The sequence below is a fragment of the Muntiacus reevesi genome, chromosome 15, assembly GCF_963930625.1.
Source record: "Muntiacus reevesi chromosome 15, mMunRee1.1, whole genome shotgun sequence".
Lineage (NCBI taxonomy): Eukaryota > Metazoa > Chordata > Mammalia > Artiodactyla > Cervidae > Muntiacus > Muntiacus reevesi.
The window spans coordinates 3,518,870-3,542,781 of record NC_089263.1 but is presented as its reverse complement, the minus strand read 5'-3'; the positions used below and the strand labels follow the sequence as shown (position 1 = coordinate 3,542,781).

The window sequence follows — 23,912 nt, the reverse complement described above, 5'->3', positions numbered from 1 at the left end:
TCAACAAAAAGTCTACAAATAATAAATCCTGGAGAGTGTGGAGAAAAGGGAAGCCTCTGATACCGTTGGTGAGAATGTAAGTTGGTGCAGCCACTATGAAAAACAATATGGAGAAACCTTAAAAAACTAAAAAACAGAATTGCCATAAAATCCAGCAATCCTAACTCTGGGCATATATCTGAAGAAAACTCTAATTTGAAAAGATACCTGCAACCTAGTGATCATAGCAGCAGTATTCACAAATAGCCAAGGCACTGAAACACCTAAATGTGTACTGCCAGATGAATGGGCAGATATGTGGTCCATACATACAAAAGAATATTACTCAACCATAAAACATCATGCAATAATGCCATCTGCAACAACACAGATGGACTCGGAGATTATCATACTAAGTGAAATAAGTCTAACAGAAAGAAAATTTCACAGAATACCACATATATGTGGAATCCAAAGTATGATACAAATGAACTTATTTACAAAAGATAAATAGACTCACAGACACAGAAAACAAACTTGTCACCAAAGGCAAAAGGGGATGTAAGAGGAGTAAATTAGGAGCTTGAGATTAGCAGATAAATAGTACTGTATATAAAATAAACAAGGTCCTGTTGTATACAATAGGGAACTATATTCAATATCAAGTAATAAACCATAATAAAAGAGAAAAAAAATAAATTATCAGACAAAACAACACAAACACACATACACGGATTCAGAGACCAGAGTAGTGGTTACCAGAGTGAAAGGGGCAGGGCAAGCAGAGACTGAAACAGGTAAAGGGGATCAACCTGAAAACTGTGACTGCTGCGTCCGCATTTGCCCCTCAAATGTGAATTAGCAGGTTAATGAGCTCATCAGCACCGCTCAGTAATACTTTTTTTTTTTTAAGAGTGTCTGTGAGACCTTCTGGATCGGGATATTAGTTACAGAACGAGGCAATGCTGACACTCAGCTGGTCTCAGCCTAAGACAGACTGTCACGAGAGGGGAGCTCACAAACCAAGCTGGAACTGCAGTCGTGACAGTGTGTGGGTCTGGGACACGAGGCGCCAGCTACTTTCTGTTCCCTCTACAGGCCAGGACTTATAGGCTATAACTCTTACAACAGGACTCGGATGTCATTTTAATTGCTCCATTTAGAGATGGAAACCTCTATCAGTGAGGTCAAGGAATCTGCTGGTAACTGGCAGGAGAACCCACTGAATTCAGATTTTTTCTCACTCAAACACCCTCTCATCCACAAGAAGCTAAAATGCTCAACTCCTGTAGTAGTAATGAATAAACGTAAGAAATGAATCATTTGTTAAGTCTATAAAATGAACTGTATATTCATATCAAGCACAATCATTAGATTATTCCTAGGCACACGTGACCTGAGTTATTTACCAAATTGTACATGAGAAAAAATGAAATACTTATACACTGAAACCTCATTATATGTTCTCTATAAGAAAAAAAAATAGCTTAGTAAAAAGCATTTTTACCAAACTGCATGCATACGGTCTTGTCTTACACAGAAGGAAGCCTTAGGTGAGCGTGCCATGGGGGTGGGGTATGTGTGTGAAGGGCGGGAGCAAACACAGAAGGGTCACCCCCCAGCGTGTGTTGGGCTGCGGTAATGGCTCTTCACGCAGCACCCTCCTGATGCCTAAGCAGTCTCTCCAGGAGATGACAGGTATAATTTCTCCGGAAACCTTGCTCTCCACCTCCCTTATGCATTTGAATTAACTCTGTGAGAGAGAGTTCGCTAAGGCTACAGTAATAGCTCTTGCTTCAAGCTCAGCAATTAGGAGTGCCTGTTTCCTCTCCTCCTACATCTGTTCTGAGAGTGGAGTGAATACACTCGAATTATTTTCTGGATATACAGTAATTGCTCGGAAATGACAACTCACCCGTCTGTAGAGCATGCTGTGCTTTTTTAGGTGAGGAATACCCAGGCTAACCTAAACGTTCAGTTGACACAGTCATCCGCTGTGCCATGAGAAAGGAAAAAGACAGTTTGACTTGAATCAGTCAGAGCAGTTGTCCAAAAATTAGTGCCCTGGTGAGGCAGTTAGACGGTGACCTACCAGTGTGCTGTGCTTTAGGGACCTCAAAATACTCCCCACCCCACCTCCAACTCCTCTGCCTCTGACATACAAGCACCTGCCGTCAACCTTCGTACTTCATTCCTGTGAATTAAAACCTCATGTCTCATTTTTTCTTAAAATATAAAACCCATCAGAATGAGGGATAATTCTATGGAATCTACATAAATCATAACACCTAAATATTTAATTTTTGCATGATCCTTCACACATTTCAAAATTCTCTGAAATTCAGCGACCAATCTCAAAGCCTTGGCAGGGCTTGGCAAGAGCTGTCGCATTTACACAACCCAGGAACCAGGGGAGAAAGGGATGGGAACTTCCTCCGGCATTCCATGGGCTGAGCCAGGCCTCTCTCAGAGATATCACACATGTGTGTGATCAATGGTCTTCCAGTATTCGATTCATAGTTCTACAGTAACACAGTTATGCTCATAATTTTTCACTGAAAGATGATTAAAGAGCAGCATGATAAGGCTTGCTTTAAAAACTATACTTTAAGTCCACTTATGATTTATTTTTGTTTTTTAATACAGATATTCTGCAACAGAACCAACTCCTGTCCCATGGGGGATCATTTTCCCATCATTTAGTAATTTCCCTTCTTCCTACATTACTGAGAACATGACCCCAGCAAGGGCAGCAGCTCCTCCTGCAGGGCTCCACGGGGTCTGCCTGGGTCACGGCAGTGCCCGAGTCGGGGCCAGGCTGCCACAGCACTCCAGAAGTCTGAAGGAAAGAAAGGCCAGTGGCATCTCCCCTCTGGCTCTGACTCCAGAGGGCCCATGGGCACCCTCGACCAGGAGGAGCTGGGGGTCTGTCTTCCCCCACCGAGGCACGTCCTCAGCCATGCCATCGGCTTCCTCTCACACTAGATGCCCCTCGATCCACATTTAGAAGTTCTCATTAAACTCAGAAAATAAGCTTTAGGAAAGCCTGGAAAAGAAATCCAGAGATGCAAACACCTGAAGAAGAGGGACAAAAATAAATCCCTCTGGCTATGGACACAGCCAAGAGGAGAATTCTCAAATGTTCTGCTTGAATTAAATGAGCCTGTGGGTCATCTCAATGCATTGTTCATATCTTCATCATGTTCATTCACCTTTCAAAGGCAATTTCATTTTCCCCAACACTGACTGCATTTTGCATAGACTGACAGATCATGGACAGGGAGGGAATTTGTATTCTATACGTGGAGAAATTAACTGACAACAATGCCTCAGCCAGGCTCTCCTGCCCCACTCTCTCACGGCCTCATGCCTTATGTTTTGTAAACAACGGCACTGCTGACCTTGGTGGCACTGTGTCTGTGTGGCCACTTGGCCATGGGCCACTTTTGTCCGCCTTAGTATTTAAGTGGTCTTTGGAGACTCCTGGCTGCTGCTGCCCAGAGAGAATGAACGTGTCTGCAGCCCCCACAGCTCCTTGAGTCTTCTTCCAGCTTCCTCGGTCATGCCTTATCCTCCCTGGGTTCAGTGACCAGTGTGAGCGGCAAGACACTATAATAAATTCATTTTCAGGAGAGTGCCTCAAATTTCTTGAAACCCTGAAGGGGGAAAATTTTACTCAGGTCATTAAACCGTCTTTTTCACAATTATCTTATTAAAAGGTTTATCCTCCTCCAGCCTCATTGAGCCCGCAAGACAAGATTTGTTGCCGAGATAACTAGCAAAGGACACAGCTGAAGTATTACTTAGAGTGATGGATAGTTAAAGATGTGGAACTAAAACAGATACATCCATAATTTGGAGAAGTGAAGAAAGACAATAGTTGGGAAAACAGTATTTTTAAAACACAACGATCACAATTTGTATTATGTATTATGAAAACTATTTTATTTGTATTATGAAAACTAACTACAATAAATGAGTCTCTGTGATTCTATTTACTGCTGAGCCATTTTTTTTCCTGATGCTATATCTTTGTTGGTGCAGTTGGACCATGTATGTTGGGAGATGGCAACATAAACCAACGCATCTAAAGTTAGGAATTAGGAACCGTGTCCGAGAGGACAGTTCTCAGCTACAGACTCATGAAAAGCACACAAAAATGTTACAGAAACTGTTTCATGGTTATACCACATTATGCCATCCTCAAGACAGTCCTTCAAAATTTAATAATCCCATGGAAAAGATGAAAAATTGATGCTAGAAGAAATCAAAGGAGAAACACTTGATCCAGCCTGGCAGTGAGGTGAGGGGTGTAGGCCATGGATGAAAACACGAAGGCTGGAAGGGAGGCAGGAATGGGCCCCACACAGGAAACAGGAGAGGGGGCAAGGGGATCACAGGCTGCAGCGAGAATGCAAGTGAAGAAGACAGGAGGCTAGGTGTCCATTGGGGGTGTGACACATCAAAGTGGAGGCAAAGGCCAGAGAGAGGCTTACCTCTCTCCATCATCTGAAAGCGCTTAGACTTTATCCTACAAACAAGTGGCATTTTCAAGGAGCTTAAGCCAGGGAGAACCTTAACATAGGGAGTAAAGCCAGGAGAGCTTTACTCCAAAGTGGGAACAACATTACCAAATCCTAGATGCTACCTGAGAACCCCTTCTTTTCCCCCTCCTACTCAGAAGAACTTGAGTGAAGGCAGTGTCAGGGCAGTTCCCCACCTGTCCACAGGCCAGGGCTACGTGCAGAGTGGATGCCCAGAAAATGCGGGCTGACTGGCTGAAGGAGGCAGGAGTGATAAGGAAGAGAAGCAAATAAACTGGTAATTACAACAAACAACTGATAAATCCATGCACAACACTGCACGGATTAAACTGCACCTTGATAAGGAGACACAATGGCTACAACAAATAAAATATTCTACATGTGAAAAAAAAATAGTGTGAAGAGAAAAGAAATTCATATATTTGCAGTAAAGTACCACTTAAAGCCCTTCTAAATCATGAACTAAAATGATGTCTAATTCAGTGTCTTTTAGAGTTACAGGGGAATTGTGTCCCTGGGCAGTTACTGAGTATCAGTGAGTGGCTGGATTCTGCCACTCAGACGTTAGTTAGCATTTACGTGAGGCAGGAGGAGGAGTCCTAAGGAGCCCAGAGATCCTCAGGTCACTCTGCTGCCCTAGGGCCATGACAGCGTGCATGGTGAACTTTCAAGTCATAAAACCAAAGGAGAGCATCTACTATATAGTTTTATATTTGTTTTTTAAATCTCTTTCATGCAAAAACCACAGAGCTCTTCCCATATACGAAGATGACTTCCAAGGACCAAATGACATAAGGCTTTAGAAGAGCTGCCTTCTAAAAAAAGAAAAATCCGTTCTTTTCATTATGCTGTTTCATTTGGAAAATTCATGATTCCTTATGTAATAAAGGAAAAATGAATCTTTTAATTGTGAATTCTGCTTGCTTGCTGAACATGACAAAGTCTTAGTATATTCCAAGTGTTGTCATATGAGTGTGTAATGGGGAATCCAATTTTGAATGGGCTAGCCTTGCATTTTCTATAAATACAGCAGTGATCTAACTACAGTCAGAGAGATCTGAGTTGGATGCCAAACTCACCCACTTTCTACCCATGTCCAATTTTCCCTTTCAGATGATGAATGTGGTACTGAATAATACCATGTATGGAAGGCCCTTTGCTATGTTGTAGCACAAGATAAGCAAGGGACCAACTGGACTAAACTTACCCAGGAGGGCAAAGGGTGAGTCTTATTTATCTTTGTGCTAGGGTCAAGCACAGTTTGAAAATTAATGAGGAAATTAGTAACATTTTCTCAGTCTTCTCTTTCCATACAAATGCATAATTGCCACACACTTTCCATACTGGGTACACCTTTTATGTAATTATGATGGGGAAATTGTGGTGACAATTGAATTTATGAACCTGTGCAATAGTAATCTGATGTACTGCTCACTAAATAAATACCTTAAAACAAGAAGGAAGTTTAAGAGTATTTTGTTCCCCTGCTTCATTGTATGGAAGAGGCAACTGAGACACAGGGAGGTAGTAAGACAGCTCCAGGACTGCACAGGACATGCATCTCCAAGACCCCTGCACACTGCAACATAAGGACTTTGGAATTCTATGCTTACTGGGTGGGACTGGTGTAATTCCATGTCCTGATATGGATAAACTGGAGAGTAAGTCTCAGATCTGGAAAAACGCAGGGACGGGCAGCCAGGGTGGTGTGAGGGTTGGCAAGCTGCAGGGCACTAAATAGAACTGAGCTCCATGGAGAAGAGGGAAACAGGCCATGGTCCAGATGCACTCTACAAAAATTGTGTTTACAATAACCTCAGCAATCTCTGACCATCACCATCAACAGGCATGCATTTCTCTCCTGGCCAAGAACACTATTCTTGTCTTGGTCTTTTTTAATCTATCAATTGCTAAATTTAAAAAAAAATTGATAGAAAACCTAGACAGAAAATTGGCAAAGACATAAAACTCATCAAAACCATTAAATAAGATTCAAGTCTTCCAGTAACAGAAGAACACCAATTCTTTACAAGTGCCCATGGAACAGTCACAAAAAAAAACATACCGCAGGTCATAAATTAAATAGTAACAAATTGTAAATATTTTTGAACTTATAAAGAGTATGTTCTGTAACCACAATGGAATTAAACTAGAAATTAGTAATAGATAACAAAAAAACTTGTAGACATTTGGAAATAAAAAATACACTTCTAAATAATACATGAATTAAAGGGGGAAAAATCTCAAGGGTAGTAAAAAACACATTGAAATGAATGAAAATGAAAACACAAACATCAAAATCTGTGAGATACAGCTAAAATAGTACAGAGCCATCAACTTAGGGCACTAAATGCTCACATTAGAAGTCTCAAGTTGAGACTCTAAATGCTACCTCAAAGAAGAAGAGCAAAATAAATCCAAGCAACAAGAAGAAAGTAAATAATAAAGATTAAAAGCAAAATGTAATAAAACTGAAAATAGGAAAATAATACAGAAAAATAATGAAACAAAAGTTGGTTCTTCAAAAAGATGAGTGGAAACAACCTCCAGCAAGATGAAAATGAAAAAAATGACAACACACATTACCAGTATCAGAAATGAAGCAAGGAATATTACTGTAGGTCCCACTGATGTTAAAAGGATTATAAAGGACTAGCAAATAGAATACAGCAACATATAGAGTTTTTTAAAAAGATTTATTATTAAACATGATAACTAGGTGGGGTTTATCCTAGGGATGCAAAGCTGGTTCAATATCTGAAACCATGTAATTCACCATACAGCAAGCAAGACCCCTACCTATAAACCTTCAGATTGCGAACTTTCAAAAATGCAAGTGTGTATTCCATCATTAGGCATATGTGGAATTGCAGCCTGACTTCCATCTTCTGTTGCTAACGCTCTTTCAGTTCTACGATCTCCTCCCTTCCCACTCTCTGCCAGTCAGCAATGCTTTCTTGCCTGTTCACTCGATGTCATGCCCTGTATGCCACCTGTTGTACTGAACTACTGTGCTTTTCAAGGTACTGTACTGTAAGATTAAAATTGTTTTATTTGTGTGTGTGTGTTTGTTTTTTATGTACTATTTGTGTGAAAGTATTATAAACCTATTGCAGTACAGTACTATATAGCCAATTGTGTTAGTTGGGAACCTAGGCTAACACTGCTGTACTTATGAACAACTTGGGCTTATGAACACACTCTCAGAATGGAACTTGTTCATAGGTAGGGGACTTGCTGTATTAACTGCCTTTAAAAAAAAAAAAGCACATCGTGTATCAATTAATGCAGAAAATGTATTTGGCAAAGTTCAACACCCATTCCTGTTTTAAAAAATTATTTCAGAAAATTAGAAATAGATGGAACTTTCTCAACTTAGTGAAGAATGTACATAAAATATATCTAGCTAACATCACACTTAATAGTGAAGACTGACTACTTTTCCTCTAAGATCTGGAACAAAGCAAGATGTCCACTCACACTACCACTATTCCTGTAGCATTGGAAGTGCTAGCCAGTGGCATAAGGCAAGAAGTACAGTAATAAGAGTCATACAGATTGGAAAGCAAGAAATAGGTCTCATTTGCAAATGACATGATGATGTGCACAGAAATTCTCAAGGAACCTACCAAAAAAATTTCCTAAAATTAGTGAGTTTGGCAAGTCAGAGGACACAACATTAACTTATATAAGGTAACCATATTTCTGTATACTATCAATGAACACAGGGAAAAATAAATATTAAAATATAGTACGATTTACAAGCACTCCAACACTGTGAAACACTTAGGTGAAAATCTAACAAAATATTTTCAGAACTTGTATACTAAAAACTGCAAAACACTGAATGTAAAAAAATAAAGAAGATCTAAATAAATGGAAAGATATACCATGTTTATGGGTTAAAATACTCAACATAATAAAGATGTCAGTTCTTCCCAAACTGATATAAAGGCATAGCACGAGATATTTTTTGCACTTATAGATAAGATAGCTCTAAAATATAGAAAATATGTACTAAAATAATTTTTAAAAATAAAGTGACTCAATTAATTCCACCCAATTCCAAGACTTATCACATACAGCTGCAATAATCAAGACTGCAGGTTGACACAATGATAGACACACAGATAAATGGAAGAAACTAGAGATCAGAAACAGCCCACAGAAGTTGAGCCAACTGACTTCTGACAAATGTGCAACCATAATTCAAAGAGGAAGGATAGTTTTTTTCAACAAGTGATAATAAACTCACTAGATATTCATAAGCAAAAGGAAAAGAAACAAACTTAGCTATAAACCTCACACACACACAGATTTTCTATAACAATTAATTCAAAGCGGAAAATGAATTAAATGTAAAACACATATTAAAACTTTTATAAGAAAATAGGAAAAATATTTAGGAGCTAGGGATTTACGAAGAGCTCTTAGACATTACTCTAAAAGTATACATTCCCACTGTTGGCAAGAATGTAAATTGATGTAGCTACTATGGAGAACAGTATGGAAATTCCTTTAAAAACTAGGATTAAAACTACCATATGACCCAAAAAGCCCACTACTTGGCATGTACCCTGAGGAAACCATAATTGAAAAAGTCATGTATATCCCCATGTTCATTGCAGCACTATTTCTGACAGCCTAGAGTGCAGAATGGGGTGGGGGGTGGGAGGGAGGTTCCAGAGGGAGGGCATATATGTACACCTATGGCCGATTCATGCTGACGTATGGCAGAAACCAACACAATATTGTAAAGCAATTATCCCACAATTAAAAGTAAATCAAAAAAATACTTGCCACACTCACAGAAAGAATATTTCACAAAAAGTAAAAAGAAAATCAATTCATTGGACTTCCTCAATATTAAAAACGTTTCCTCTTTGAAAGACCCTACTAAAAGGATGAAAAAAAAAGCATACAAAGAGGGGAAAAAATCTGAAAACTTCATCTGGCAACGGAATCATATCTAGACTATAGGAAGAACTCTTAACAAGGCAGGAGAAAAAATAAATAAAGCAAAATACTTCAATTTTTAATGCAGCAACTAATATGAGGAAACATTTGGATGAAGAAGATATACTACTAGCAAATAAGCACATAAAGAGAATTCAATACCACTAATATTAATCAGGAAAATGTTAATTAAGACAACAAGGTGATATCAACCTATTGGACATAGACATAGTTGAGGAGCTAAAACAAAACACTGTGACAGTACCAACTGCTGGTGAAGATACAGAGAAACTAGATCTCTCACACCTTGATGGTGGGATAGAAAATGGTATATAAACTTTCGAAGAGTTTGACAGCTTCTTAAAAAAAAAAAAAACAATATCACAGGACCTGGCAATAATATTCCTGGGCACTTATACCAGAGAATAAAACCTTACATCCACACAAATACCATTAATAGAAGGAACATACCTCAACATAATAAAAACTATATATGCCCTTCACTTTTAGTCTGTATGTGTCTCTTGTTTTAAGGTGGGTCTCTTGTAGACAGCATATATAGAGGTCTTGTTTTTGTATCCATTCAGCCAATCTTTGTCTTTTGGTTGCGGCATTCAACAAAAATCTTCCAGCAAACAAAAGCCCAGGACCAGAAGCTGAATTCTACCAAAAATTTAGAGAAGAGCTAACACCTATCTTACTCAAACTCTTCCAGAAAATTGCAGATGAAGGTAAACTTCCAAACTCATTCTATGAGGCCATCATCACCCTAATTCCAAAACCAGACAAAGATGCCACAAAAAAAGAAAACTACAGGCCAATATCACTGATGAACATAGATGCAAAAATTCTTAACAAAATTCTAGCAAACAGAATCCAACAACATATTAAAAAAATCATACACCATGACCAAGTGGGCTTTATCCCAGGAATGCAAGGATTCTTTAATATCTGCAAATCGATCAATGTAATACACCACATTAACAAATTGAAAGATAAAAACCATATGATTATCTCAATAGATGCAGAGAAAGCCTTTGACAAAATTCAACACTCATTAATGATTAAAACTCTCCAAAATGCAGGAATAGAAGGAACATACCTCAACATAATAAAAGCTATATATGACAAACCCACAGCAAGCATCACCCTCAATGGTGAAAAATTGAAAGCATTTCCCCTGAAATAAGGAACAAGACAAGGGTGCCCACTCTCACCACTACTATTCAACATAGTCTTGGAAGTTTTGGCCACAGCAATCAGAGCAGAAAAAGATGTAAAAGGAATCCAGATAGGAAAAGAAGTGAAACTCTCGCTGTTTGCAGATGACATGATCCTCTACATAGAAAACCCTAAAGACTCTTCCAGAAAATTACTAGAGCTAATCAATGAATATAGTAAAGTTGCAGGATATAAAATTAACACACAGAAATCCCTTGCATTCCTATATACTAACAATGAAAAAACAGAGAGAAATTAAGCAAACAATACCATTCACCATTGCAACAAAAAGAATAAAATACTTAGGAGTATATCTACCTAAAGAAACAAAAGACCTATACATAGAAAACTATAAAATACTGATGAAACAAATCAAAGAGGACACAAACAGATGGGGAAACATATTGTGTTCATGGATTGGAAGAATCAATATTGTCAAAATGGCTATTCTACCCAAAGCAATCTATAGATTCAGTGCAATCCCTATCAAGCTACCAACAGTATTTTTCACAGAACTAGAACAAATAATTTCACAGTTTGTATGGAAATAAAAAAAAAACCTCGAATAGCCAAAGTAATCTTAAGAAAGAAGAATGGAACTGGAGGAATCAACCTGCCTGACTTCAGACTCTACTACAAAGCCACAGTCATCAAGACAGTATGGTACTGGCACAAAGACAGAAATATAGATCAATGGAACAGAATAGAAAGCCCAGAGATAAATCCACGAACCTATGGACACCTTATCTTCAACAAAGGAGGCAAGCATATACAATGGAAAAAAGACAACCTTTTTAACAAGTGGTGCTGGGAAAACTGGTCAACCACTTGTAAAAGAATGAAACTAGACCACTTCCTAACACCATACACAAAAATAAACTCCAAATGGATTAAATATCTAAATGTAAGACCAGAAACTATAAAACTCCTAGAGGAGAAGATAGGCAAAACACTCTCCGACATAAATCTCAGCAAGATCCTCTATGACCCACCTCCCAGAATATTGGAAATAAAAGCAAAACTAAACAAATGGGACCTAATGAAACTTAAAAGTTTCTGCACTACAAAGGAAGCTATAAGTAAGGGGAAAAGACAGCCCTCAGATTGGGAGAAAATAATAGGAAATGAAGAAACAGACAAAGGACTAATCTCAAAAATATACAAGCAACTCCTGAAGCTCAATTCCAGAAAAATAAATGACCCAATCAAAAAATGGGTCAAAGAACTAAGCAGACATTTCTCCAAAGAAGACATACAGATTGCTAACAAACACATGAAAAGATGCTTCACATCACTCATTATCAGAGAAATGCAAATCAAAACCACAATGAGGTACCATTACACGCCAGTCAGGATGGCTACTATCCAAAAGTCTACAAACAATAAATGCTGGAGAGGGTGTGGAGAAAAGGGAACCCTCTTACACTCTTGGTGGGAATGCAAACTAGTACAGCCACTATGGAAAACAGTGTGGAGATTTCTTAAAAAACTGGAAATAGAACTGCCATATGACCCAGCAATACCACTTCTGGGCATACACACTGAGGAATCCAGATCTGAAAGAGACACGTGCACCCCAATGTTCATTGCAGCACTGTTTATAATAGCCAGGACATGGAAGCAACCTAGATGCCCATCAGCAGATGAATGGATAAGGAAGCTGTGGTACATATACACAATGGAATATTACTCTACCATTAAAAAGAATGCATTTGAATCAGTTCTAATGAGGTGGATGAAACTGGAGCCTATTATACAGAGTGAAGGAAGCCAGAAAGAAAAACAGCAAAACAGTATACTAAGGCATATATATGGAATTTAGAAAGATGGCAATGATAACCCTATATGCGAGACAGCAAAAGAGAGACACATGTATAGAACAGTCTTTTGGACTCTGTGGGAGAAGGTGAGGGTGGAATGATTTGAGAGAATAGCATTGAAACATATATATTAACATATATGAAACAGATCACCAGTCCAGGTTCGATGCATGAGACAGGGTGCTCAGGGCTGGTGCACTGGGATGACCCAGAGGGATGGGATGGGGAGGGAGGTGGGTGGGTCAGGATGGGGAACACATGTACACCCATGGCTGATTCGTGTGAATGTATGGCAAAACCACTACAATATTGTGAAGAAATAAGCCTCCAAATAAAATAAATAAATTTAAAAAAAATAAACAAAAAGCTTCTGAAGCATAAGAAAATATTTTCATGTTATCAGTGCAGATAATATTTTAACGGAATGATCATTATGTTCAACTATATTAAAATTCATAGAGTTTATATTTCAAAATATACATTGGAAGCATAGATCAGGAGAAAAAAAAAAACTGTGTACTTACTAATGCACACAGTCATTTTATTTCTATAGAAAAAAACTGGGAATAACCAAAATATTCCTCAATAAACATTAAACAAACCATGGTCCATCCATAGCATGGAAGATTACTTAGCAATAAGTAAAAGAAACTACTAATACATGCTACAACTTGAATGGATCCCAAAATCACTTTGCTGAGGAAAGAAAAGCCAATCTCAAAAGGTGATGTGCTTAACGACTGCAGGTATGCACCATTCTCAAAATGACAAAACTATAGAAAAGACTAAATTAGTGGTTGACACATTAGAAATTTTGGAGGAGTGAAACAGATGTGACTCTGAAGCGATAGCAGGAAGGGAAACTTCATGGTGATGAGACCGTTCTGCATGTCAGTTATAGTATCATTACACAGACCACATGTGACAAGACAGTGGAGCTGTGGACACACACTCTGCCAAAGTCAGCTCTGAGTCTGATGCCCATGAATTGTGAGCTCTGCACTACCTTTGAGACTTCCTACAAATTCATAATTATTAATATAAAAACTTAAAAAGCATATCACACTGTGTTTCCTACTAAAATAGCAAGCATCGACACTCACTTCCAATATCTGGCCTCAGCTTCTTATCATATTCTCTTAGCAACTTGTTGAGAATAAGAGTCACATCTGTGTCTTGAGATTTCGGAGCCAAGACCCACTTCTGGTTTGATGATGTATCTTCATATTCATCTTCTTCCACCTTCCTGGTCCTGTAATTACAGCACAAAGTGTGACATGTAAGTTGTAGCAATGATGCCAGGAAATGTCTTAAGCTTTGGCCTGCCCGAGCACCACTGAAATAGGTAGAAAATTCCCAGTACACTCAGCCCATTCAAAAAACTAACCCTAAAATCTTACAAGTAAAACAAGACACACAAAAAGAATCCAATAAAAATGCCAGTGCTATTAACGTAACATGATGCTTTCATTAAATGTCATAAAAAATATTACAAGTCCATGTTAAATCATAGACATCATAATAAGTAATGCAATTCATGAAGGCCAAGGAGCAGAGAGTCAGGCTTCCTTGTATCAACCTTGAGGTCTTCTGAAGGTCAAGGCAAAAACAACTCACAGCTTCCACTTCTCGTTGCCAAGACCTCATTTTAGCTTAAGGTGAACAGTTTTTGCAGAATGCACTCATTGAAAATAGTTGAGTCTGACTCTGTGTTTCTCATGGAGCACCTTTGGTCTAGGCAGACACAGGGACATAAGGAGGCAATACGCTTGGTCGGCACCCGTGTGGGGTGCCAAGGAAGAGATACTGGTTAGTAAGTACCCTCTGGTGATTTCACATACCTCTACCACACAAACTGATTCACCTCGTGCAGAGCAGGCTTGTTGTTATTGTTCAGCCACTCAGTCATGTCTGACTCTTTGTGACCCCACGGACTGCAGCAGGCCAGGCTTCCTGTCCTTCACCATCTCCTGGAGCTTGCTCAAACTCATGTCCATTGAGTCAGTGACGCCCTCCAACCATCTCATCCTCTGTCGTCCCCTTCTCCTCCTGCCTTCAATCTTCAAGCATCAGAGTCTTTTCTAATGAGCCAGCTCTTCACATCAGGTGGGCCTCAACTTCAGCATCATATTAAGGATTGATCTCCTTTATGATGAACTGGTTGGATCTCCTTGCAGTCCAAGGGAATCTCAAAAGTCTTCTCCAACACCACAGTTCAAAAGCATCAATTCTTTGGCACTCAGCCTTCTTTATGGTCCAACCCTCACATCTATACATGACTACTGGGAAAACCATAGCCTTGACGATATGGACCTTTGTTGGCAAAGTAATGTCTCTGCTTTTTTATATGCTGTCTAGGTTTGTCACAGCTTTTCTTCCAAGGAGCAAGTGTCTTTCAATTTCATGGCTACAGTTACCACCTGCAGTGACTTCAGAGCCCAGGAAAATAAAATCTCTCACTGTTTCCATTGTCTCCTCATCTATTTGCCATGCAGTGATGCCATGATCTTCGTTTTTTTGAAAGTTGAATTTTAAGCCAGCTTTTTCACTCACCTCTTTCACCTTCATCAGGAAGCTCTTTAGCTCCTCTTCTCTTTCTGCCACAAGGGTGGTGTCATCTGCATATCTGAGGTGACCGATATTTCTCCTGGCAATCTTGATTCCAGCTTATGCTTCATCCAGCTTGGTATTTCTCATGATGTACTCTGCATATAAGTTTAATAAGTAGGTTGACAATATACAGCCTTGACACATTCTTTTCTCAATTCTGAACCAGTCCATTGTTACATGTCCTTTTCTAACTGTTGCTTCTTGACCTACGTACCGGTTTCTCAGGAGGCAGGTAAGGTGGTCTGGTATTACAAAAATTAAAATCTTTCTAGTGTCTGTAGCATTTGGCCCTTTAATAGATGAATCCAAATGAATGCTGAGCATCAGAATCTGCCCCAAGCAGGGCTAAGCCCGACAGTCACCTCTCCCGGGTGTACTTGAATGGAAAAGTCTCAATATAACAAGCTAGTTTCTTTAGTGAGTGAGGCCATCTCAGCAGCACAGCAATTTGGGCCTGAAAAGAGGAGAGTCTCCTCTTCAAAGCAGCATTTCCAGGGGGCCTGCTATTTACCAATGCAAAAAAGCCTGTCACACAAATAAAACAAGCAAACTTCTTCCTTCATGGCTTGTCAGTGTGTGCACCATAATAACACATCTTCCTTCACAAAAGATAACAAAATAGAAAATAGAAAATTGCATTGAGGTTTATTTGTCCTGATTAAGTATAAGCTCATCTCTGTTTAGCTTTCCAGATGGAAGCCAAAATGGCAACAACTTCACAAGGGAGTTGGCTTCTGGGACATGTGTTTTTATGTTAATTTTTGTCATTGTTTACTCGCTCAGTCATGTCCAATCCAACTACCTGTGACTCCATGGACTGCACCACACCAGGCTTCTCTGTCCTTCACTGTGTCCTGGAGTTTATTCAAACTCATGTCTATGGAGTTGATGCTTCCATTCAACCACCTAATACACTGTCACCCCCTTCTACTACTCACAATCTTTCCCAACATCGGGGTCTTTTCCAAAGAATCAGCTGTTCGCATCAGATGGCCAAAGTCTCCAATGAACATTCGGGGTTGATTTCCTTTAGGCTTGACTGGTTTGAGTTCCTTGCAGTCCAAGGGACTCTCAAGAGTCTTCTCCACCTCAGTTCAAAAGCATCAGTTCCTCAGCTCTCAGCCTTCTTTATAGTTCAGCCCTTCAATCCATACATGACTACTGGAGAAACCATATCTTTGACTACAGGAATCTTTGTTGGCAAAGTGACATCTCTGCTTTTTAATATGCTGTCTGGGTTGGTCATAGCTTTTCTTCCAAAAAGCAAGCAGTTTTTAATTTCATGGCTGCAGTCACCATCTGCAGTGATTTTGGAGCCCAAGAAAATAAACTCTGTCACTGTTTCCTTTTTCTTCCCATCTATTTGCCATGAAGTGATGGGACTGGATGCCATGATCCTCGTTTTTTGCACACTGATTTTTAAGCCAGCTTTTGCACTCTCTGCTTTCACCTTCATCAAAAGGCTCCTTAGTTCCTTTTCACTTTCCGCCATTTGGGTGGTATCATCTACATATCTGAGGTTACTAATATTTCTCCCAGCAATCTTGATTCCAGTTTGAGATTCATCCAGCTTGGTGTTTCACATGATGCACTCTGCATACTGGAGAGGGAAACGGCAACCCACTCCAATATTCTTGCCTGGAGAATTCTAGGGACAGAGGAGCCTGATGGGCTGCAGTCCATGCGGTCACAAAGAGTCGGACACGACTGAGCAACTCACACACACACACACACACACACACACACACTGCATAGAAGTTAAATAAGCAGGGTGACAATGTACAGCCTTGATGTACTCCTTCCCAGTTTTGACCAGTCTGTTTTTCCACATCCGGTTCTGATTGTTGCTTCTTGACCTGCTTACAGGTTTCTCAGGAGACAAGTAAGGTGGTATGGCATTCCCATCACTTAAAGAATTTTCCATAGTTTGTTGTGACCCACAGTCAGAAGACTTCAGCATAGTCAGTGAAGCAGATGTTTTTCTGGAATTCTCTTGCTTTTTTATGATCCAATGGATGTTCGCAATTTGATCTCTGGTTCCTCTGCCTTTTCTAAATTCAGCTTGCATATCTGTTACCAGTTCTCATACTGTTGAAGCCTAGCTTGGAGGATTTTGAACATTACCTTGCTACCATGTGAAATGAGTACAACTGTGCAATAGTTTGAACATTATTTGGTATTACCCTTCTTTGGGATTAGAATGAAAACTGACCTTTTCCAATCCTGTGCTAGGTTTTCCAAATTTGGTGGCATATTGAGTGCAGCACTTTAACAGCATCACCTTTTAGGATTTGAAATAGTTCAGCCGGAATTCTATCACCTCCACTAGCTTAGTTCGTAGTAATGCTTCCTAAGGCCCTCTTGACTTTACGCTCCAGGATGTCTGGATGTAAATTTTTTAGTATAGTGCTAAAGAACCTTCCTTCTAACACAGAAGACACAGGTTGGATCCCTGGGTTGAGAAGATCCCCTGGAGATGGAAATGGCAACTCATTCCAGTATTCTTGCCTGGGGAATCCCATGAACAGAAGAGCCTGGTGGGCTACAGTTCATGGGGTTGCAGAAGAGTTAGATACAACTTAGCAACTGAACAACAACAACATAATATAATAATATTATAACATAAGTATAATATATAACATCTGTAAAATCTTATGTATATGTCATATGGTATGCACATGATTCTTTTATTAAGTATTAACTAGCTTTAACATAGATCAGAGCAGTATCAGCCTAGCTCTGTATGAATATATGCATGTACATGAAGTTTTGATAATAGTATATGGCATCTATCTTGAAGATTGAATTAATTTAACTTTTCCCTTGGCTAAGATCCCCTGGAGAAGGAAATGACAACCCATTCCAGTACTCTTGCCCGGAAAAATCTCACAGACAGAGGAGCCTGGTAGGTTAAAGTTCATGTGGTCACAAAGAATTGGACACAACTCAGTGACTAAACGATAATAACAATATTAAACTATAATTCTATTTCTTGACAGAAAGCTTAGAATATATATATATCATCCATAGGAACTATAAGTTGCCATGGATTTTTTGCACTGAATATTCACCATCAATAGGAACCTAAAAAATTTGGGACTGATATTCAAGAAGTGATATGCTTCATTTAATTACTGGTAAGACTTTACTTTTATAAATAATATTATCAAATCTAAAATGTTACAGAAGAATATTTTATTTATCACAAATATTAATTTTATCATCTTTAAAAGAAGTGGGTTGAGCATCACTCATTATCAGAGAAATGCAAATCAAAACCACAATGAGGTACCATTACACGCCAGTCAGGATGGCTGCTATCCAAAAGTCTACAAGCAATAAATGCTGGAGAGGGTGTGGAGAAAAGGGAACCCTCTTACACTGGTGGTGGGGATGCAAACTAGTACAGCCGCTATGGAGAACAGTGTGGAGATTCCTTAAAAAACTGGAAATAGAACTGCCATATGACCCAGCAATCCCACTCCTGGGCATACACACCGAGGAAACCAGATCTGAAAGAGACACGTGCACCCCAACGTTCATTGCAGCACTGTTTATAATTGCCAGGACATGGAAGCAACCTAGATGCCCATCAGCAGACGAATGGATAAGGAAGCTGTGGTACATATACACCATGGAATATTACTCAGCCGTTAAAAAGAATTCATTTGTATCAGTTCTAATGAGATGGTTGAAACTGGAGCCCATTACACAGAGTGAAGTAAGCCAGAAAGATAAAGACCAATACAGTATACTAACACATAAATATGGAATTTAGAAAGATGGTAACGATAACCCTGTATGCAAAAGAGAAAAAGAGACACATATGTACAGAACAGACTTTTGGACACTGTGGGAGAAGGTGAGGGTGGGATGTTCTGAGAGAATAGCATTGAAACAAGTATACTATCAAGGGTGAAACAGAGCACCAGCCCAGGTTGGATGCATGAGACAAGTGCTCGGGGCTGGTGCACTGGGAAGACCCAGAGGGATGGGATCGGGAGAGAGGCGGGAAGGGGAATTGGGATGGGGAATACATGTAAATCCATGGCTGATTCATGTCAATGTATGGGAAAAAGCAGTACAATATTGTAAAGTAATTAGCCTCCAACTAATAAAAATAAATGAAAAATAAATAAATAAATAAATTGGAAAAAAAAAAAAGAAGTGGGTTGAGGAAGGACATGGATTGCTGGGAGCCAACCACTGCCCACAGGCCTGGCAACTCAGTCCACAGCAAAGGCACTCGGGCACTGTGGGCAGAGGGCCAGCTCACCTGGGCAGGATCTCATGTAGCATCTTCAGGACTCCTTCCAACTCGCCCCCAGTACAGTCCTCTGCCCCTCTGGGGTCTGTCTTCCCTACTCCCCTCCCCCAGAGACAGCTTACTAATACAGACCAGACCATGCTTTCCACGCTCTGCATCTTCTCCTGCCCCAACACTCTATGTACACAGAAGCACACTAACTCTGAGACAGTTCTCTGTATGCACAGCAGTAGTTTCTGAAAAATACTTTGAGCTACTTCAATAACAGGTATTATAATGAGACTAATTCTCCCTCTAGCGGTGAAGTGGTGATGAGTGTTTTCCTGAAATTGCGTAAGCTTCCTGGTTCAGGGTAGGTGAAGGGGGAGACAAAGAAAAGAACAGCAACAGCTTCTTCAGCACCTTCCCCTTCAGAAGGTGAAACGGGGCACCTGCACCTCTGTGGCTGGGTTGGGGGGAGAGCAGGCAGGCACAGGCTGAGATGCTCTGGGCCAACACTGGGCTCCTCCCAATCCCGAAGCCTCATCAGTTTGTGCAGGACTTCAGAGAAGGAAATCAAAGCTTCCCAGCACTAGGGCCAGACCACCAGCCCTACAGAAAAGCTTACCTTTGTAGAGAACCCAACCTTATCTCAAGGACTCACCAGAATATGAATAAAACAAAAATGTTCTGCTTTTCTAAATTCCAAGTGGGTTATATATAATATTCATGAGTGTTCTGTTATCAGGATTGTTGGATCCTAAATGCCATCATTAGCTTTTTCTTAAAAACAAATCCACGATACACTTACAGTTCAGCCCTCAGATGGTATTTTCACGTCTTACAACTTCTCTTCAACTGCAAGGGCACAGACAAAGCTGGATGTATCCGTAAACATAAAAAGGACCTCCTAAATTTCAGGCAGCACTAAGGCATTCACTTACAGTGTCACTAAGCCCCAGGTGTGACTTAAGTGTTTTTAATGTAGAATAAGTTCTTCCAAGGGTGTCAGAATGGGGTGCTTTGCTCTTCTCAGAGCTGCCAACCTATCACCACAGAGCACAACTGTCAGAACCTTCTCTAGGGCTTTTCAACACCAGGAAGGCAGGCCAGAGCACAAATGAGAACTCTCTCAGAATTAATAATGGTTTTGAAAGGTGAGGGCTTCCCTGGTGGCTCAGATGGTAAAGAATCTGCCTGCAATGCAGGAGACATAAGTTCGATCCGTGGGTTGGAGAGATCCCCTGGAAAAGGGGATGGCAACCCACTCCAGTATTCTTGCTTGGAGAATTCCACAGACAGGAGGAGCCTGGTGGACCACAGCCCAGGGGGTCACAAAGAGTCAGACACGACTGAGTGCCTAACATTTGAAAGGTGATGCTGGACACTGGATTACTTCACATGTCTGTAACCCATTCAAAGAACAAAGATACTTTCAAAAAAGAGGCATATAGCAATAAAATTAGTTTAAAACTTGGATTATTTTCAACCGATTTGCAACTTCTATTATCAAGGCCATGGAATCAACCCAGACAAAGAATATATTAAAGTTGTTACATCTGCCTTGGCAAAATGGAAGGATGAAGAATACCCAGGAACCCCTAGACTACCTGAGTGCTTCAAATCAGACACCCAGGTATCTTCCTACTAAGCACATAAAATAATGAGAACAATAAGCAGATTTCCTTCTAACATGTTAAGTATCTATAGATCGAAACGGCTGATTTTCTAACCCTCAACTGCAGGTCACTTCATCCAGTCAGTAGCAGTAGGAAATTCAATCAGACATAACCTCAGATCGAGATATGACCTGGGACATCTACATTATGCCTGGTGGTGTTTGTTTCTAAACAGAGATACATCCAAGCGGGGTCAGCCTCGGGGAGCACACTACCATTTCCTTCCCAGCTCATTCCTTAGACAGGAAGAAACTTCAGTTGAAGGACCAAGGAGTGTGCTGCTTGGTTGAGAAAGGTTCCAGTGAGTCTGCCTTCCCCAGCACATACAATCCGCCTCTCTTACTCTCAACTCTTTGCAAAGACCAGCAGTCTGTGGCAGGGAGGAACAGGACTTTCTTCCTCACAGTCTGTCAAAGGGAGGGAGGGAGAACTATGACCTTTTCAAATTTATGTCTTGTAGGATTTGTTAATGTGCCTTCCTAGTTCCTCAGGGGGCTTAACTCAGTGGTTCAGTGGTAAGGAACCCGTCTGCCAATGAAAAAGATGCAGGTTCAATCCCTGGTTCTGGAAGACCCCATGGAGAAGAAAATGGCAACCCACTCTAATATATCTGCCTGGGGAATTCCATGGACAGACAGAGCCTAGTGTAGCCCACTAGGACTGTAGCCCAGTCCATGGAGTCACAAAAGTCAGGCACGACTGAACAAGTTCCCCAGTACTTCATGAATTTGAATGAACATGCAAGACCTCCCAGGACTGCACGCTGATACTTGCAGAGCTTATGACCCATAGGAAGGCTCCCTAGCCCCCGACCTAGGAAACGAAGAGGGTATCAAAAGTGTTTGGAGAGTCGAGGTGCTTGGAGATTTTTGGGGTCGTGAGGGGAGCAGAAGGAAGGGAGCTGCTCTAATTTTTAAAGCACAGAGCAGTCTCTAGGCTCTTGACCAGAGATCGAGTCCGAGAGAGAATTAAAGGAACCAAACCCAGAATCTCCATTTATATTTACAGCGACAGGGTTTAACCCTTCTAGTTCCACTGTCCTTCCATCCTCATGAACCATCTTCATCTCTTCCTGGATTATTTTTAAGGTCCCATCAGCTGGCTGGTGTACTGGGAGGAAGGGTAAGGGTGTCCACGGTAAGGTAATTTCCCACAGGCATTAGGTAGAAACCTCATTATCAACTTCAGCATGCTTGCTTCATTTGGGTCGGTTCGTGCATGCTGCTGCGTGTGAAAATGGCTCATACGGAAGGGGAGCTTATGTGCAGCGTGCATGTGCTCGCAGAAGCTGGGAGGGGAATCCTTTCCGAGAAGCAGGGCTCCTGGCTGCCCACCATGCCCCCATCCTCCTCCGTCTGCCTTCACTCCTGCTACTCCTCAAAAAGACCGGTTTAAACTCGGCAGCTCGGAAACCTGACTCCGGGGTCCCGGGAGATTTCAAGGAGGGATATGATACAGGACGTTGATGTGTGTGTGTGTGTGTGTGTGACATACAGAATGTTGGTATGTATCTCTGTGTGTGTGTGTTCGCGCGCCCGGGGGCGCGCGCGGAACCCTGAAACACTTGGGGGAGGGGGAGGAGCGAGATAAAGAGGTAGACACCGGCTTCCCCCAGTGATGCTGGTCTTCGAAATCCCTTAAACCCACCAGACCTTACAAGGTTCAGAAGAGCCCATTAGTCTCGGAGTCCCTGCGCTTCAGGCTGCAGAGAAGGCTGCGGTCGCCTAGCCCGGAGAGGCAGACGGCCGTGGCCGAGGGAGACGGGACAAGTAAAGAGCCTGCGACTCCCCGTCTCCTGCCCGCTCGGCCCCGGCGGAAGACGCCGCAGCCCAGACGACGATGGCCGGGCGCGCCGGGCACTGGGGACCGACGGAGAGCGCGCCGCCGCCCGCCCGCCAGGCTCCGCACCCCGGGCACCACTCACCGCGCGTGCAAGCCGGAGAGCAGGCAGAGGAGCAGCAGCAGCTTCGGGGCCATGCCGCCGCGGAAGGGGGCGCGGGGTCGGCGGCCCCAGGCCGAGGGAGGCTCCCTGCGGGGCGCGGGCCTCCGCTCCGCGGCTTCTCCTGGCCCTCGCTGCCTCCGACGGCGCCGGGCCTCTGCGGCGGGACAAGTGCGGACTCGGGCAGCGGCCGCGCCCCCGACGGCCGGCGGGTCTGCGCGCGCTTCCGCGGGGCCCACGCGGGACGCCGGCCCCGCCCGCGCCCCGGCGCGGGGTCCGCGCAGCGGGCTGGCGGGCGCGGGAGGTTCGCGGCCCGGATACCCGCGGCCCCGCGCCGCCCACCGCGCCCGAAGCGAGAGCCGCGCGGCGCGCAGATGCCGGGCGGTGGGCTCTACGCCGGTCGCGCGGCCGCGGCGCTCGGGGGTGGGGCGGGGAGGCGGCCGCTCCTCTGGCGGGCAGCGCCTCCGAGGCGGCCTGGGAGGGGAGGAGTTCCCCCAATTACACGCTCGACAATGCGCGAGGCCAAGAGAGGTTTGAATGGACCCGGAGCATGAGGCCGGGAAGGGGGCGGGGAGGCTCTGGGATCCCGCCGGGAGCCTACGAGAGGGTCCTAGAATCGGCACCCCTGGGTCTAGAAAGATCCCTGCATCCAGAAAGACCCCTTGCTTTAGAAGTCCCGAAGGGATGCACTCTCCCTGGCATTTCAGCACCGCATTGTGGTTCTCTGCGCTCCCAGACCTCCCAGAACGTCCCCACCTAGGCGCCCTGGCGAAGGCGCGAGATGGTCTGCTGAGCAACCGGTCCTTCGCACACGTCGTTCTAAATCGACTGAACCCCTTCAGTGCACTGCTGAGATTCTGCATGGAAAAGTGGCTTGCTGGGGAGTACTTTGAAAAAAGCAACCCCGGAGTGTACCTT

General features: G+C 42.1%; 1 protein-coding gene across 2 annotated transcripts in view; it reads right to left on the bottom strand.

Annotated features, from left to right (window-relative positions):
• The window catches only part of GABRG3 (gamma-aminobutyric acid type A receptor subunit gamma3), a 794,189-nt gene extending 771,079 nt beyond the window's left edge, over window positions 1-23,110 (bottom strand). For both annotated transcript variants that reach the window (XM_065906450.1, XM_065906449.1), the window contains exons 1-2: window positions 22,980-23,110; window positions 13,624-13,772 (exon numbers count right to left, since the gene is read on the bottom strand). In XM_065906450.1, the coding sequence (XP_065762522.1) occupies window positions 13,624-13,772; window positions 22,980-23,032 (202 nt within the window). In that variant the 5' untranslated portion in view covers window positions 23,033-23,110. The remainder of the gene's footprint in view (window positions 1-13,623; window positions 13,773-22,979) is intronic.
• Window positions 23,111-23,912: the final 802 nt, after the last annotated feature.